The sequence below is a fragment of the Psittacula echo genome (genome assembly GCF_963264785.1).
Source record: "Psittacula echo genome assembly, chromosome: 2".
Classification (NCBI taxonomy): Eukaryota; Metazoa; Chordata; class Aves; order Psittaciformes; family Psittacidae; genus Psittacula; species Psittacula echo.
In genome coordinates this window covers 60511825-60528610 of record NC_137737.1, presented here as the reverse complement: position 1 = coordinate 60528610, position 16786 = coordinate 60511825, and the positions used below count along the sequence as shown (strand labels likewise).

The window sequence follows — 16786 nt, the reverse complement described above, 5'->3', positions numbered from 1 at the left end:
AATCCCAGTGTTCCCTCATCCCGCTGTTCTCCCCCTGTCAGTGCCCTCCCCTTCCCGGTGCTCTTCTCTCCCCGGTGCTCTCCCCATCCCTGTTCTCCCCATCCCGATGCTCTCAGCTCGGTGCTTTCCCGGTCCTACCTGCCGAGGCGCGGCCATGGCTCGGGGGGCCGCTCCGGTGCCCGCTCCCAGACGGCAACCAGCGGCGGAGCAGCCCCGCTTCCCACTCCCCGCTCCCGGCTCCCGGCTTTCCTCTCCCGGCTCCTCCCCCGGCCCGGCTCGGAGGGGGACCGCGGTGCAGCAGCCCCGGGCAGGTGCCCCCGCTCCCCCCACGGTGGGGCAGCGCTGGTGCCGGCGTCGGGGCTCATCCCGTCCCCGGAGCGGGGGTTGCGGTGGCACCGAGGGACCGGCGCGGCACGGGACGTCCGGCGGGAGGTGTGGGGCTGTGGTCGGTGACACTGGCACAGCCAATGGGGTCCTGGGCTCGGTGGCACCGGCGGGTGCGGGGCAAACTGTGGCGTGCGGGATGGGTGGCACCGGGGGACGGGGAAAGTCTATAGGGTCCGGGGGCTGGTGACACCGGGGGGGCCGGTGACACCGGGGGTGCCGGGGGAGCCTGTGGAGTGCAGGGGGTCGGTGGAACCGGCGGTCCATGGCACCGGGACAGTCAATGAGGTGAGGGGTTCCGTGGCACCGAGAGTTTCTGGGCTCAGGGGCACCGAGGGATGCGCAGAGTCGATGGGGTCGATGGTGCTTGGGGACCCGGAATACCCTATAGGGTGCGTGGGGTCGGTTGCACCGGGTCCTGGTGGCACCAGGAGTGCGGGGGGAGCCCGTGGAGCGCAAGGGGCCGGTGGCACCGGGGCACAGGGACAGTGAGTGGGGTCCGTGCCTTGGTGGCACTGGGGTAGCCCCCTCCGTCCGGCTGCGCCCCGGAGTCACAGCCCGCCCCCTCCGTCCCGCCGCCTCCTTCTCCTCCCGGCCGCGAGGGGGCGCTCTCACCCCGCGGGGCCCCGCCCCTTCAGGCGGTGCTTCCTGGCGGCCCGCGGCTGCCGCAGGGCGCGCGGGTCCGGTTCGGAGCGCCATGTCCCGCCGGGGCTCCGCTCAGGTGAGGGCCGCGCCCCGCCGGGGCCGGGCACCGAGAGCGAGGGGTGCCGCGGGACGGGTCTGCCCGGGCCTAGCGCCAGGCCGGACCCGCGGCCACACAGCCTGGGGCCAGGGGGCCGGTCCCAGGGGAGGTGGGGCTGGAAGGGTGGTCCCTCAGAGATGCTGGTCCTGGGGTGAGGAAGGAGTGCCAGGGGAGGCAGGTCATGGGGAGGTGGGGCTGGGGACCCCCCAAGGGTGCCAGTACTGGGGGATCTGGGGCTTGGGGGGTCCTGTTGGGGGGTGTCCCTCAGGGGCACTGGGCCTGGGAGTGTGCGGGGGGTGCAGTCAGGGGATGGCAGGTCCCCCGGGGGATGTGGGGTTGTGGGAGTCCCTTGAGTGGGGGACACCACGAGTAGGTCTCCAGGCCCTGGCTGCCCTTTGGCCAGGGCAGGGCCTCCCCCTTCAGTTCCTATTTCTCCTCTGGGACTTGGGTGCCCAGCAGCAGAAGGTGGTGCAGGCCATGGGGCCGCGGGCTGTGGCAGGGCAGGTGGATGCCCAGCAGCTGCAGGAGCTGTGGAGCCGGACAGAGAGGGCAGAACGGAGGCTGCTGGCCTGCGAGAACCTGGTCGGGGAACTGCGCAGCAACCTGGCAGCCCTGGGCAGCCTCCTGCAGGACTACGGGCAGCTCCAGCAGCGGCTTGACAACGTGGAGAACCTCCTCAAGAACAGGAACTTCTGGATCCTGCGGCTGCCCCCCGGCTCCCGGGGTGAGATCCCCAAGGTAACAGTGTCCAGCCTGGCCCCTGGGAGCACCTGCTGAGGTTGCGCAGGGGGCTTGGGAAACACTGGAGTGATCCAGGCTGAGCGCCTGTGAGTCCTGGACTCGGGGTGCAGCAGCCCTGATGTGGCTGAGCACGCTGAGCTCCAGCAGCGAAAGCCAAGCCAACCACACGCAGGTTTCCAGTGTGGTTGTGTGTTTCCAGTTATTTAATCACATTGGAAGTCGCTGAGTGTGTGATCCTTGTGATTCCAGGTGCCATTGACGTTCGATGACATTTCGGTGTACTTCAATGAGCAGGAGTGGGAGCAACTGGACTGCTGGCAGAAGGATCTGTACAGGGCTGTGATGAGGGGCAACTACGAGACACTGATCTCCCTGGGTAAGGTACACGGGGTGGGCTGGATGTTGCCCGCCACAGCCTGTAGGGAGCAGAGCTTCTCCTGAGCGGTCAAAACCACCTGTTTCCCCTCCCTCCTGCTTGTCAAGAATGGACAGGGTCCAGAGTCTTGGGCGACATGGTCTAGTGTGAGGCATTCCTGCACATGGCAGGGGGTTTGGAACTGGATGATCTTAACATCCTTTCAAACCCAAACCATTCTATGAGGACATATGTCAGAAATAATAGTAGCAATAATAATACAAACAATATCTGTTGAAAAAAAAAATCTATGTGAGATGATGTTTCCAGTGGAAACCCAATGCAAATGGGCTTCCAGGGGCAAGGAAGCATCGTGAGCTTCCAGCACAATGCAGGAATTACTTGGATGAAATCTGATAATTGTACCTTGAACTAGTTCTTGTGTCCAGTGTGTTCAGCCCTGCTGTAAAGTGGCAGGGAAGTTTCCATCTGAAGAACCAACCTAATGGTGCTCGGTCTTTCTAAGGACACACAGCATGTTCTTGGATGACTTGGGCTGAGAGTTTTCTGTCCTGACACCAGAAGGGTAGCTCAAGAATTGCCCTTGAAGTCACTGTTAGAGTTGGAATGGGAGGAAACGTTCAAGAGAAAGCCTTTCCCGCTCCTTGAGATTTTAGTTCATGTTCTGTTACTTAAGAGCTTCTCTGTAGCTCAGCTCCAGCTGTGCTCACAGGTGGGTCCTGCCACAGGGCAAGAACACAGCATTTCCTTTCTGCATCATCTGGGGTTAGGGAGAGAAGGATTGCCTGGAAATGGCTGGGAGCTTGATGGATAGAGGTGCAGGCAGTTCCCAACAAAACACACTGTCCTCTGCCTCCTGAGCAGACTATGCCGTGTCCAAGCCTGACATCCTCTGCCGAATTGAGAGGGGTGAAGAGCTCTGCACCAGAGACGGCCAGGAGTCCCCACAGACATGTATCAGAGAGGATCAGGAGCCCCCACAGGCACCAGAGGAGGATGACCATGTGGAAGAAGCTTTGGAAGAAGATGAAGTTCCCATGGAAGCTAACAAAGGTGAGTGAGGTGGTGCCAGGAAGACAAGGAGCTTCCTGTCTCAGCTTTATCAGGAATATTTATGCTCAGTCAGATGAATCGCATGAGAAAACCAGACAAAGCCTGTTGGGAGGGGCTGGGATGGAGCTTGGAGCGGAGGGACCTGGGTCTTGTGATCCCTTCCAGTCCTGTTTCCATGCAGTTCAGAAATCCTCCTTCACCTGACTGCACACATGAACCTTGGGCTTCCAAAAATGCTCCTGCTTGCCTTGGTGAGGGAGAAGACACAGTTGGAAGGAAGGAACCTGGGAACCTGCAGTGTCCTGGGTTCAGCAGTAGCAGTCATTTTTCTCCTTAGTAGCTGGTGCAGTGCTGTGGTTTTGACTTTTGGCCTGGGAACAGTGCTGATAACACCGATGTTTGTAGTTGCTGCTCAGTAATGTTTACTCTGACCAAGGACTTTGTGAGTCTCATGCTCTGCCAGGGAGGAGGGGAAGCCGGGAGGAAGCAGGGACAGGACACCTGACCCAAACTAGCCAAAGAGGTATTCCATACCACAGCACGTCATGCCCAGTATGGAAACTGGGGAGAGTTACCTGGAAGGGTTAGATCACTGCCTGGGTCAGGCTGGGTGTCGGTTGGCGGATGGTGAGCGGTTGTGTTCTCTTCCCTTGTTATTTCCCTTATCATTATTATTATTGGTGGCAGCAGTAGTGATTTGTGTTATACCTTAGTTACTGGACTGCTCTTATCTCAACCCGTGGGAGTTACACTCTTCCAATTCTCCTCCCCATCCCTTCAGGAACCAGGGAGAGGAGTGAGTGAGCGGCTGCGTGGTTCTGAGTTACCAGCTGGGCTTAAACCACAACAGAGGAGGAGGCTGGAGCAGCCCTGCTAGTGCTGTTGGGGAGCAGAAGTGAGGAGAGCCGGGTGGCATGGCATGGGAGAGCCGGAACATCAGTTGTTCAGTGTGAAGGCTGGAAAGGCATGGGCAGACCCTGGCAGATCCAGGAGGAGAGGAAACATGTGGGTAGAGCTGTGATGGAGAGCTCGTTCCTGCAGGACTGATGAGTTGGGAGTGAAAGAAGCCCCAGGAGAGGCTGAGTGAGCGCTGATGAGAGGTGAAGGGCAGGCTCCATCCTTTGGGGAGCCCTACCAGAAACAATACGAGCCCCAGGTGTGTCTTTGGGGGTTGGTTTGTCAAGTGCTCCCAGGAAGAGAGAAAAAAGATGTTGCCTAGAGAGAGGCTGCCCCTCTTCTTGAGGATTTTCATGTTCTCTTACTGAAGATCTTCTCAGTAACTCAGTTCAGTCGCCTGCACTTCCTGCCAGCTCCAGGAGAAGGGAGAGAAGCATCGCTTCTGGAGTTTGACAGGATAAAAGTGCAGCCAGTTCCTAATAAAACACACTGTCCTCTGCCCCCTGAGCAGAGAATACCGCATCCAAGCCTGACGTCCCCTCCCAGATCGAGAGGAATGAAGAAGTCTGTGCCAAAGATGTCCCAAAGCTCCCACGGAGACGTGCCAAGGTGGGTGATGAGCCCCCGCAGACACGCAGTAAAGCCAGGCAGAAGGCTCTTCAGACAGGCATTACAGATGGTCAGAAGCCCCAACAGACGCCAGAGGAGATGAACCAGGTGAAAAAGGCTTTGGGAAAAGATAAAGACCCCGTGGAAGGTAAAAGAGGTGAGTTTGGTGGGTGCCAGTGGGATGTGTTTCCCCGGGCTGTTCCTGTCCCAGCTTTCAGGAGGGCTCCCAGCAGGTCTGTTGGAGAGAGCACAGCAGGTCACTGTGCTTAAAAGGAGCATCAGCAGGGAAAGCGAGAAGCCTTGTGGTGTGTTGTCAAGGTGCTGCCATGGAAAGCAGAAAGGGTTCAAGGCGTTGAACCCAAGGGAATGTGGGAATGGTGCCCGTGGAATTGATGAGGAAGGGTTTAGGAGGGATGAGGCTACCCTCCAGAGGTGACAGCACATAGCACCTCGGTTTCTCTCTTCCCAGCCCTCCCTCTGCTTCGGGTCCTTGTGTGTGGCTTCACTCCTGTTCCTTGTAACACCTCACGTGCTTTCCATAGAATCACAGAATTGTTTGGATTGGAAAAGCCCTTTAAAATCATTGAGCGCAACCGTTAACCCAGCACTGCCGAGTCTACCGCAAACCCGTGTCCCTAAAACACCATGTTTACAAGTCTTGTAAATACGACCAGGGATGGTGATGCCCCCACATCCCTGGGCAGCCTGTTCCAGTGCTTGACAACCCTTTGATGCAGAAGATGTTCCTAATATCCAACCTAAACCTCCCCTGCTAAAACATGTCATGGCTTCTCGAGCTGCAGCTTTCCCTGACTCTTCTCCATGCTCCCAACACAGTATCCCACCAAAGCAGAAAGATGGGAGCTCTCCACAGGTCTTTACAATTGCGCTTTTCTGCCAGCAGAACTCCCCATCGTGGTGATGAACGTCATGTCCCTGAGTGCACAAAAAGCACAGCTGCGGAGTGAGAATCAGCCAGAACCGGAGATGGGACAGAACCCAGCTGAGCCCAGAACTAGTGAGTAACTCTAGGCTGGGGAGACACAGGGTGCTGTGGGCAGGAAGCAGCTCCCAGCTCACTAATGTGCTGGAAATGGGGAGGGAGAAGAAAGTTTCAAGCCTCCCTTTGATCACTGAGCAAGGCAGGGGACTGGCGTTGGCCATTTCAGCCCCATCATCTGTGTGGAAATTGCTATGGGCCGGTTGCAGTTCCTTCTATCAGAAACTGAGGGAGAACTGGCAGTGATAGCATGCTTCCTTCCTCCAGCTCTGCTGTGCTGTCTTAGAGCTGGCCTTGAGCTTCCTGTGGCATGGCCCAGTTCTCCATGCTGGGAACAGGGGGTGCAGGAAGCAGGGTGGCTGTGTGCAGACACCCTGTGTTCTGGTCCTGAAGCTTTGCCAAGCTAATACACAGAGCACTTTCCTCATCAGGGGCTCGGAACCTGTTTCTGGCACCGGTTCTGGGAATGGCTCATGCCAGCTCAATGGCTGGGCTGCAGGGGAGGTGAGTAGTTTGCCACAGCCCTCACAAGGAGGGCTGGTTTGGTCACAACATTTGGGGTTTGCTGGCAGTCCCAAGCTCGACAGAAGTGAAGAGCTCATAGCACTGCAGGCTGTCAATTCTTCAGTGACCTTCTTTCCTGCTACATCTTGTGGCTGTCACTGGTGTCATGGTTTTGAAGGCAGATCCCTCTGTGCTGGCATGGCAGCAGACCACAGCCTGCTTCTTCCTGGGACCCCCTGAGACCACACTGAGTGGCTCAGGACATTGTGGTGACACCACTTGTGCCTTTCCAAACTCTGCTCTCACAGTTGGTGGTAGCTCCTGGATATGTAAAAACCTGCTCAGTGCTATGGAACTTAACCTGTCTTTGTCTGGGGAGTGCAAATCACCAATGTGCGTGTTCTGTTTCAGAGGAAGGTTTATTAACGGAAAAGGAACTGGCACGTGACAAAGCTTCTCCTAAAAACGTTAAGGTGAAGGAAGAGGAGCCCAAGGTGTTACAAGAGGTTTCTGCAGCCTCTTCCACCACGGTTTTCCCCAACGGCCCCAAAAGCGAACAAGGCAAGGCTAGGAGCAAGAAGAAGCCAAGCCGGTGCACGAGCAGCAGCCTGCTGATGGGCAACTGCCGGCGTGGCTACGTGCGCGAGTGGTCGCACCCCTGCACCGAGTGTGGGAAGCGCTTCCGCCTGAAGATCAACCTCATCATTCACCAGCGGAGCCATGCCAAAGAGGGGCCCTACGAGTGCGCCATGTGCGAGATCAGCTTCACGGACAAACGCCACCTCGACCTTCACCAGAGCATCCACATAAAAGACAGGGCCTTTGGTGCCAAGGTCTGGGGGAATGTCCACCCCGAACTGAGGATCCGGCCCAGGGGGAAGTTCTGTGGGGCTCTCTGCAGAGATGCCCGCAGCCTGGCCAGCAGGACCTGTGCAGGGGGAGGGCCCTGGCTGGCCCAGCCCAAGGAGGAGGTGGACAGCCCGAGCCTGTCCAGCACATGTTTCTCCCGGCAGCAGAGCCCTAAGACTCAGAAGAAGCCTGCAATGAAATGCAACCTTTGCAAAAGGATCTTCTCTTGCACCTATAACCTCCATCGGCACCTGCGGACCCACACACAGGAGAGGCCGCACTGCTGCTCCATCTGCAAGAAATGCTTCACCCGCAGAACGCACCTCTTGCGCCACCAGCAGATACATGAGCGCCAGAAGGCTGTGGCTGTGGTCCAGCAGAGCGTGCCAGCGTCCCAGCAGCCCCAGCCGCAAGAAGCCCCAGAGGTGCCCATGAGCAGGAGTGTTCCTCACTTGCCAGCTGAGGCATCCAAGAGGAACATGAGCCCTGCAGCCAAAGCTGTACCAGCAAATGCGCTCCCACTCGACCTCGCAGACCTCAGGCTGGACGTGAGCTCCCATGGCTGGGCCGGGCAAGGTGTCCAGCCTGTGGTTAGGCTGGGGAACAGGGCAGTGGTTTCGAAGCTGATGGAGAAATGATAATGGGCAAAGAGCCAAACTGCTCTTGACCTCAGAGGGGAACTGCATGAGCACTAATATTGCACATGGTGAGACACTGGGATTGTGAACCATCTGTCCATTGGATTTTAAGAGCCTTCCTGAATTGTAGAAGGAACCATAAGCTTGGAGGCACGCTAAGCAGCAAATTACAGAAGTCTCCAGTGATCCAAACCACTTTGCCATTCCTCAGACTTTTGCGTCCACTGGCTCATGCCCCAAGTTTTCCCAAGCAGACCTTTCTGGGGAATCATCAGCTACATGTACTGCAGCCAGAGAGAGGAATTGCAAACAGCAGCTGATCACCCGTTACTTGATGGCCCCTCGTGGGTGGAAACACAGTGACATGGTGAAGAGGACAGAGGGAAAGGAATCAAGCCAGTGAGCCAGGCAAGATTCCCAAAGAATGCTTCACTGACAAAGTTCGTTGACCAGGACACTGGATGAAGAGAGAGTGGCATCTCTGAGACCCCACCGTGTACTGGCCACGCTTGGCTGATACCCCACCCTAGTGACGAAATCTGCATTGGAAGATCCATAGAACAAATCAAACCATAACATTTTCCACCTGTGAGGGTGCTGCAGGTGATTTCAGGGTCCCAGCAACACCCCTTCTGGCAACAAGGCCAGCCCGCAGGAGCCTGTGAGCATCAATCCTCTCAGGACCAGCCTGCACAGGTGCACTTCACAGGTAAGGTGACTCCTGCAGCACTGCAGCATTCCATGCGAGGAACCCTCCCTTCGTGGCAGCTGCCACACATCATTATTGGCTGTCAGCTGGTCCCACTGCAGAAAGAAGGAAGCCCTTGCTCTCCAAACTGCACGCTGTCTCCTTTAGTCACGTGCAAAATCCCACTGTAACTAATCCCATGGAGGACTCGTTCTGCTACCTCAAACGGCTTCTGGCGTGAGGCCTGCCCTGAGGCAGGCAGGTAATGGGAGCCTGGTAGGCGATGGAAGCCAGGCCCAGCAGCCTCAGAATCGTGGAATCCTAGAATGGTTTGGGTTGGAAAGGACCGTAAGATCATGTAGTTCCAATCCCGTGCCATGGGCAGGGACACCTGACACTAGACCATGTAGAGAGCAAGGTAGCACCATGCAGCCCAGAGGAGCTGCTGAGACTCTTGAGTTGAGTTTTTCTGTTAAGGATCGTTTTCTTTCTTCATTGCTTGATGTAATTATTTGACACTCCCAAGTCTGTGTATACTCCTCCATGCAGGTCGCATGGAGAACCAGTCTGCTTTTATCCCATTTCTCATTCCTGGCGACTCCTGCGGGAGGCATGGCAGTGTCATTGCTGCTCCTTGGGGATACACAAGACTTCCCATTGCTCCTCTGGGATGATTTCTCACTCAGTTCCTGTTTCCTGGGATTGCAGTGCCTGGATGCAGCATTTGCCATGAGGGGGTGACGGTGCCACACACATTGGCCTCGAAGGGCTGGGGCTGCCTGCAGCAGAGCACTGCGGGATACCAGGGCCATTGATGCTTTATGGTCGCGTGGTGATGAGTCTGGAGCAGCAGCGTGTGTGGTAGTGACAGCACTGGTCATCCATGCCTGGGTAGAGCTCCCATGTGTGATGGTTTTGCTGGTGGGTGATGCCTCCGAGGCCAGCACAAGTGGCGTGGAGGGGCCGGCCTCTCCCTCTGGCCAACTGCCCTGGCTTTTCCTTTGAAGCTGTTGTGATTGGGACCAGCATTTCCTATGAAATCCCAGACCCTTTTCTCAGGCTATGGATTCAATAAAGTATTTGTCTGTATGTCTGCCTGATGTGCATGGCACCCCTGTGCCTGGCTGGTGCAGGAGTAACCTGGCTCGGCCTGGGCAGAGTGAGGCAAAGGGCAGCTCCATCAACTCATTCTGTGTATGGTGGCTGGCCAAGATCCCAGGCAATGTCCCAAGGGTGAATGTGTGGGGAAGGCACAGGGCTGTCATCTGCCACTGCAGCTGTGCAGTGGGGCTGGGAGAGCCCAGAAAGCAGGGCTGTGCCTAGGGCAGCAGGATCATAAAGGATCACAGCCTCTGCTCCCTTCTCATCACACTGAGGAGCCCATGAGCCACCACTGCAGGAGATGCTGGCCCTTTGCCATCCCAGTCCTTGCTGGACACTCCCCAGTTTACCCCGGTCCCTTGTGCTGGACCCAGCACCCTGATGTGTGCCCCAGGGCCCAGCAAAGGGGCAGGATACTGCCCCGTGGCAGCCCAGCTCTCCCCCCCCAGCTCCAGGGCTCTGCTAGTGCTTGAAATGGCCACCAAAGCCATGAGGATGCCCTCAGTGGATGTGGCTGCCATGCTGTGTGAGGGCCAAAGTGAGGGGACACAGGCACTGCCTCAAGACTCTGGCCAGGAGGGTTGAGCAGCCAAAGAGACTGGGAAATGACAGGCAGTGGAGTGGCCCTGACTGCACAGGCAGGGCTGCAGGCAGGAGGGAGGTATCCCTCTTCAGGGAATTGCCATGGGTCCCATATCCCCAGAACAGGCTGTGATTGGCAACTCCACATTCCCATTAGGCAGCTCTGCATTACTATGGGGCAGCTTCAGATTCCTCCCCTCCTGGCCAAGAAGGAAGCAGCTGGCCCAGGGCCTGACACAGAATCCAGGGCGCAGTTGCACTCGGGCTCCTGGTCTGTATGAATTGCAAGGAATCATCCTCAGGCTGCCTGACACCAGGGTGACAGCCGGGCTCTTCCCCCGACCAGAGCAAGCAATTGGAAGTGGCAGGGTGCCAGACCAGGAGCCGCACACCTGACTGCAACCATGGTCAAGGTGTGAGTTGTAATTGATGGACCATGTACCCAGAGGTCCCCTGTCCCTGCCCCAGCAGCCCAGAGACCACCAAGAGACCACCACATCAGCCCAGTCTTTTATCTGTGTCTTCCCCAGCTGCTGGCCGGCCTCTACCCCACACCCTCGCCACGCTGGTGGTGTTCAATAACCCTGAGTTCAACCACCTCGCAGTGCTCAACATGGATCCTCCTCAGCCAGATCCCTCTTCACAGGGCAGCGGCACAACCCGGCTCAGCTCCGGATCCCAGAACCTCCTCCACTGCTTCAGGCCAGTCTCTTCACCCCCTGCATGTTTTGCTGCCTGCAAAGCACTTCAGCCTTCCTCCTTCCTCCTCCTCCTGGAGCCCCAGGCGGTGCAGAGCCCCGTGGCGATACCACCAGCCCCACAGTGTTGTGGACAGCCCCACAGCGGTGTGACACCAGCCACCTTGTGTGTTCCATTGTCAGAGGCTGCCGCACCTCTGCAGAGCAGCCTGGAGAAACAAAACACTGCCCCTTCCCTTGTGCACCCCTCACACTACCGATTATCCTGGGTCAAAGCGGCGCAGGGGTTGGTCTCCAGCTCCCGGTCGTGGCTTGGCAAGCTGACGGCAGGAGAGCTGGCCACAGCATGGATCTTCTGGTGGTGGTTCAGAGACTGCCGGTGCCGGAAACTCTTGGTGCAGCCGCTGCACTGGAAGGGCCGCTGCTGCGTGTGCCGGCGCTGGTGCTCCTCCAGCGAGACTTTCTGGGGGAAGCTCTCAGCACACTCGATGCAGCGGTAGAGCCGCTCCCCAGCAGCGCTGGCCCGTGGGGCCCGGCCTGCCCAGGCACCCCGCAGCTGCACCCCATGGATGCGCTGGTGCTTCTGGAGGTGGTGCTTCTGGATGAAGCCCTTGCCGCAGGCAGGGCAGCGGTAGGGGCGCTCCCCGGTGTGGATGCGGTAGTGCTTGTTGAGGTTGGACTTCTCGTTGAAGCTCTTCCCGCAGGCCGGGCACTGGAAGGGGCGCTCGCCCGTGTGCAGGCGCTGGTGCCGCAGCAGCGCGGCGTGATGGGCCAGGCTCTTCCCGCAGGCTGTGCAGATGAAGGAGCCGTTGCTCTTCCTTGCCTTGCTTTGCTGCCGCGCCAGGAGGTTGCGCTTCAGCCGGGCGCTCTTCCAGCCCAGCGGGAGTGCACAGGGCTCTTCACCCCCGGCGCAAGGACGATGCTCCTCCGAGCTGAGCTGCGATGAGGCCACCTCCGTGCTGGTTTCTGCTCCCAGCGGCATGCCCTGGGGCAGGGCAAATGGCTGGTCATTCCCCACACCAAGCACATGCTCTGTTGGGAAGGGCAAGCCTGGGGCAGGGTGAGCTTCCACTGGCACCACCACAGGCTTAAATTCAAGCTGAGTGGTGGTCTCATGTGTGCAGAAGTCCCCCAAGCCTGATCCTGCTGCCTTCTGCCCATCCATGGCAGCGTGGTGCTCCCAGGGCACCGGCTGCTCCTGGCTCAGGGGAACCTCCTCTTCCAGCCTCAGTGAGGGTGCCTGCGGCAGAGCCAGGACTTGTGGTCCTTCCTCCTGGGGCTGCTGCTCTTCTGTCTTGATCACGATGTTCTCACCTGCCAAGAGACAGCAATTCATTCCTGGCAAGGGAAGCTCACCCATGCTCCCAGTTCCAGGAGCAGGAGCTCCCTGCGAGCACATCACTGAGATGAACCAGCAAGTGTGGCATTAGAAGTCGAATGGGAAGGTTTTACCAAGAGCAAAGTTGGAGAAGGACATATGAGGTGGTGGAGAGCGTGCTGGCACCTCTTAGGGGTTATCAGGGTATCCCATTGAACTTCAGGGACATTTGGTGGACTGACAAAGCAATAAATAAATAAACCATAACAGAGGAAACGGGAAGGCAAAGTGGAGGCTGCAGAGTATTCTGTCCTGGAAGGAGTTTTGTCAGGAATGGCAGAGTTTAGGTGGGTGAATCTGGGGAAAAGGAGCAAAGCAAAACCTTCCAGGAGCAGGAAGGAGAGTCCATCTGCAGGCAAACAGCCACAGAGACACGCTTGCACCAAGCCTTGCCCAGGCCTCCCTATTTTCATGGAATTGTAGAATCATAGAATGGTTTTGGTTGGAAAGGACCTTAAAGCTCATCCAGTTCCAACCCCTGCCACAGGCAGGGTCACCTTCCACTAGACCAGGTTGCTCCAAGCCCTGTCCAACCTGGACTTGAACACTTCCACAGGTGGGGCATCACTTCCAGGGATGTGGCATCACTTTCCACTCATTTAGGCAAGGGGGCTCTTCTGAGCTTAAACATTTGGTCTTAAAAGTGTTAAGGAAGCCTCAGTCACATGGCTTAAATTCCCAGCACCTTCTGACCCCATGCAAAACTGGAAACACTCCCTGCAGGGACATGCTGGGCTTGGCTGGCTCCATCTCTAGTTGGAACAGCAGGCAGGCCCTATGCCCCTCACTTTGTGGGTAGGCAGTGGCAGTGTGCAGGCAGCACTGGACCAACGCACCCAGTGCCGACCCTGTCTGGCCCCACCGTGTCCCCGGTGCTCGCTCTCAGCCTTCGTGGTTGTGACTCACTGCAGCCGAGGTGCCCCAGCATTGATCCCTCGTCCGGCAGCCCCTGGGTCCTCGCACCCGGATCCTCCCTATCCTCGGCTGGCAGCAGCAGAGTAGGTTTGGAGCTGGCATCCGCAGGCCCTGGAAGGAGGAGTTGGTGGTATGAACCGCTGATGGTGGTGACCAGCACCAGTTCCCCTCAATAAAGGGCTGTTCTCACACAGTGGGAGCTGTGGGGTGCCTGGAGAGGTCCTGGATTCCCAGAGCAGCTGCTCTGACTTCCCAGTGCCATCTGAGCAAGCAGGCTGGTGTCAGCCCAACCAGGCAAGTGATTTCAGTTACCCCAAGAAGAGGTGACTGTCGGGTGCTCAGCCTTTAAAATTTCAGTCAGAAGTAATGAGTGTTAAAATCTAGGACTGGCTGCAGCAAAACCCTACAGGGTGGCAGACGTATGGCCCATGTCCTGGCAAAAAAATGGTGCATGAACGCAGGCTGCACGACACAGCATGGGCACATCACCCAAAATCTGCCCTGAGCACGTGAGGAGGCCTCTCCTCTGCTCCCACAGGTAAGTTGGGGCTGACAGAGGACCAACTCCTGGTGTCTGAGCAGCCCCAGACAGCACTGCTGGTGTCCTTTGGATGTGCAGGGTGAGCAAGAGACACGGCTGTCACCCACAACCAAGGGGCACCTGAAAAGTGTAAAGGCGTCACCCCTCACTACCTGTTCTCCTCTGAACACCTGGACAACACAGCAGCCTATGCACAGTCGTAAGCTGGAGCCAGCCCAGGGGATGACAACATGTCTGACACATGAGTAGAGACCAATCCTCACCAAGGAAGACTCCAGCCTCATCGTAATTTCCCTTCATCGCCATCCTGGAGATCTCCTTCTGCTGGCTGTCCATGCTCCCCCACTCCTGCTCTGGCAAACCTGCCACCTCATCCTCGCATGCCGCTGGCACCTGAAATCACATATGGCACCACCTTGATGCTTCCCACCTCGGGCACTCACAAATCTCCACCACTCCCCCAGGAAAGCAGACTGTGGGTAAAGCACTGCCGGCCCCACGGCTCCAATGGAAAGGAGCTGGGTGAGCAGCAACCCCCTCACACAGGTACTGTCCCACCAGCAAGGTGACCAGTAGGAGCCAACAGGCTGAAAATGCACAGGGAGGTTGTGTCCTGCTTCCCATCTTCACTGAGGACAGGGAATAGCAAGAATTCTCTGCCTGCTCCCTTGGTGTGCTGGAGTACCAGCAGGACCATGACCAAGCTGCTCTGTGCAGGTCCCCACGAGAGCCAGTGTCACATCTCACTGGCCATATGGTCACCTGGGGTACATCTATATTGCCTTAAGCATGTCCCTGTTACCTGGGTCTCATTCCCGTTTGTCACCTTGGGCACATCCCTGTTATTTGGTGCTCAACCCTGTTGCCTTGGGCACGTCTCCATTAGCTGGAGCTTGTCCCCGTTCATCACTGTGGGCATGTCCCCATAGGCTGGGGCTTGTCCCTACTACCTTGGGCTCATCCCCAGTACCTGGGCTCATGGTGGGCTTGTCCCTGTTACCCAGGACTCATTGCCACTGTTACCTTAGGCTCACCCCTGCCACTATGGGCTCATCCCCATCACCGTGGGCATGTCTCCATCACCCTGGGCTCATCCAGGTGCCTGGAGTTCATCCCCAGTTACCTTGGTCTCATCCCCATCACCTGGAGCCCATCCCTGTCACCGTGGGCTCAACCCCGTCAACCAAAGCTCATCCCTGTCGTTACCTTGGGCTCATCCCCGGCAAGGACCATACCGGGCCCGGGCCCACCGCGGTGCTGGAGCTGGCGCTCGACGTGGTCGAGGCGGCGGGAGCTCTCCTGCAGCAGGGTGGCCAGGGCGGCCCAGCGGCGCTCCAGCCGGCTGCCGAAGTCCAGCACCGCCTTCTCCAGCCCGGTCACCTTCTGCTCGGCTGTTTCTGCTCTGCCCTCCAGGCTCAGCAGCCTCAGCGCCTGCGACTCTACCTTCCGCTCCACCGCCTGCACCGCCGCCACCACCGTCCACAGCGACACCTCGGGCACCGCCGACGGCTTCGCCCCTTCAGCGCCGGCGCCCGGGAGCTGCTGCCAGGCCTCGGGCCCCCACTCGGGCTCCTGCTGCGGGGCGGGAGGGTCGGTGAGTGGCTTCCCAGGGCGGGGTCGGGACGGGGCCGCGGTGCCTATCGGCGGGCCCGGCCCCTCCCGCCCCTCACAGCGGCTCTGGGCCCGGCCAGGCCCGCTGGTAGGTGCCGCGGGCTGACACCCCGGCGGGCCGGCAGCGGGACATGGCCGGTGCCCTCCGCCCGGTGCCCGCGGTGGCGGGAAGGGAAGGTGAGGGAGGGGAAGGTGTGAGGAGCCGCCACCGCCGCCCCCCCCGTACCTGAGCGGGGCCCCAGCGGGACATGGCCGCGCGCGTTGCAGCCGACGCCGCACCACAGCGCCCCCTAGCGGCCCGCTCGCAGCACCGCCCCTCGCCCGGCCCACACTGGGACGGGCCCCCCATTTCATTCCATCCCATCCCATCAGGTCCCATCCTCATCCCATGCAGTCTCACACCCATCCCGTCCCATCCCCATCCCATCCTCATCCCCATTCCGTCCCTATTTCATCCCTCTTCTGTCCCCATCCCATCCCGGTCCAGTCTCCATCTCCCCAGGGGCTGCAGCTCCTGGCCATTAATCCAGGCCATAACCCCTCCTCGCCCTCACTGCTCCCTCAGCCTCACCCCATCACACCCCACCAGCATTCTCAATGCTCCCTCCCCAGGCGTAGCAGCTCCCTCCCCCACACAGCTGAATGAAGCCACGTTCAGCCAGAGGGAGTATCCTGGTTTCTACAGCATCTATTGGCACTCTCCAGAAAAGGCACATGTCCACAGCCATGGCAGCTCCCGCTCCTAGCTGTCCCACCAGGGCTCAGGCATGAGGCGCAACCCTTGCACCACAACCCACACACGACGACACACGCACTGCAATGCTGGGTGTCCTCAGTCCCCATGGAGGAGCCAGGTGATGGCACCTGTGCTCCACCCTTCACCCAATATGTTTGCATCCACAGTCAGTCAGGGAAAGAGGAGAAAGTCCAACCACAGCTTCTTATTCCCAGGAGACCTCCCAGCTTCCCACCCCTTTTTCTACTTCACTTTCCGCTTCGACCTCCACACCTAAATGGGTGTCACCGGCACAGGCAGCGGCTCTGTGCAGGGGTAGGGCCTCTTCTGCCTCTCGTGGACCCGCTGGTGCATGGCCAGGTGCTGGTAGCGCTTGAAAGCCTTCTGGCAGACACCACACTGGTAGGGCCGCTCGCCTATGTGGGGCTGGTGGCAGCGGACAAAGTCCGAGGCCCAGGTGAAGCTCCGGTTGCAGCAGGGGCAGAGGATGAGGTGTTCCTGCCTGTGCTGCCACTGGTGCACAATCAGGAAGCTCTGGCTGGAGAAGTTCTCCATGCACTCCTTGCATGTATACATCACGCTCCCGGATGGCAGTGGGAATCCACTGCTGATCGGCTTCCTCCTGGCAGTGCTGCAGCCCTGGTGCTGGGACAGAGAGCATTCCACCTCCGGGGGCTGGCACAGCCCCAGGACCTCCCGGGCCTGCATGTGACGCCGGATTTTCCTCTTGGACATGAAGCTGC

The 16786-nt window shown here is 58.6% G+C and overlaps 2 protein-coding genes across 2 annotated transcripts; one reads left to right on the top strand and one right to left on the bottom strand.

Annotated features, from left to right (window-relative positions):
• The first annotated feature begins 1565 nt into the window (after positions 1–1565).
• LOC308217230 (uncharacterized protein) lies at positions 1566–9371 on the top strand. Its single transcript, XM_080610198.1, has 6 exons — positions 1566–1864; positions 2117–2243; positions 3108–3296; positions 4705–4959; positions 5707–5820; positions 6718–9371. Exons 1-6 carry the CDS (start codon positions 1604–1606, stop codon positions 7791–7793), a joined length of 2022 nt encoding a protein of 673 aa, XP_080466324.1. The 5' UTR covers positions 1566–1603; the 3' UTR covers positions 7794–9371.
• Positions 9372–10735: 1364 nt separating this feature from the next.
• LOC308217231 (zinc finger protein 212-like) lies at positions 10736–15578 on the bottom strand. The gene is made up of 5 exons (XM_080610199.1): positions 15534–15578; positions 14903–15271; positions 13960–14089; positions 13147–13266; positions 10736–12176 (listed from the first exon to the last, which is right to left on the bottom strand). The coding sequence occupies exons 1-5, from the start codon at positions 15555–15557 to the stop codon at positions 11116–11118; spliced, it is 1704 nt and encodes a 567-aa protein (XP_080466325.1). The 5' UTR covers positions 15558–15578; the 3' UTR covers positions 10736–11115.
• Positions 15579–16786: the final 1208 nt, after the last annotated feature.

Coding starts and splice junctions, on each gene's coding strand:
- LOC308217230 (XM_080610198.1), top strand. CDS start 1,604: ATGGGGCCGCGGGCTGTGGCAGGGCAGGTGGATGCCCAGCAGCTGCAG. Junction 2,244..3,107: donor CGAGACACTGATCTCCCTGG/GTAAGGTACACG, acceptor CCTCCTGAGCAG/ACTATGCCGTGTCCAAGCCT. Junction 3,297..4,704: donor TCCCATGGAAGCTAACAAAG/GTGAGTGAGGTG, acceptor CCCCCTGAGCAG/AGAATACCGCATCCAAGCCT.
- LOC308217231 (XM_080610199.1), bottom strand. CDS start 15,557: ATGTCCCGCTGGGGCCCCGCTCAG. Junction 15,272..15,533: donor CCCGCTGGGGCCCCGCTCAG/GTACGGGGGGGG, acceptor CCCGCCCCGCAG/CAGGAGCCCGAGTGGGGGCC. Junction 13,267..13,959: donor TGAGGCTGGAGTCTTCCTTG/GTGAGGATTGGT, acceptor TCCTCCTTCCAG/GGCCTGCGGATGCCAGCTCC.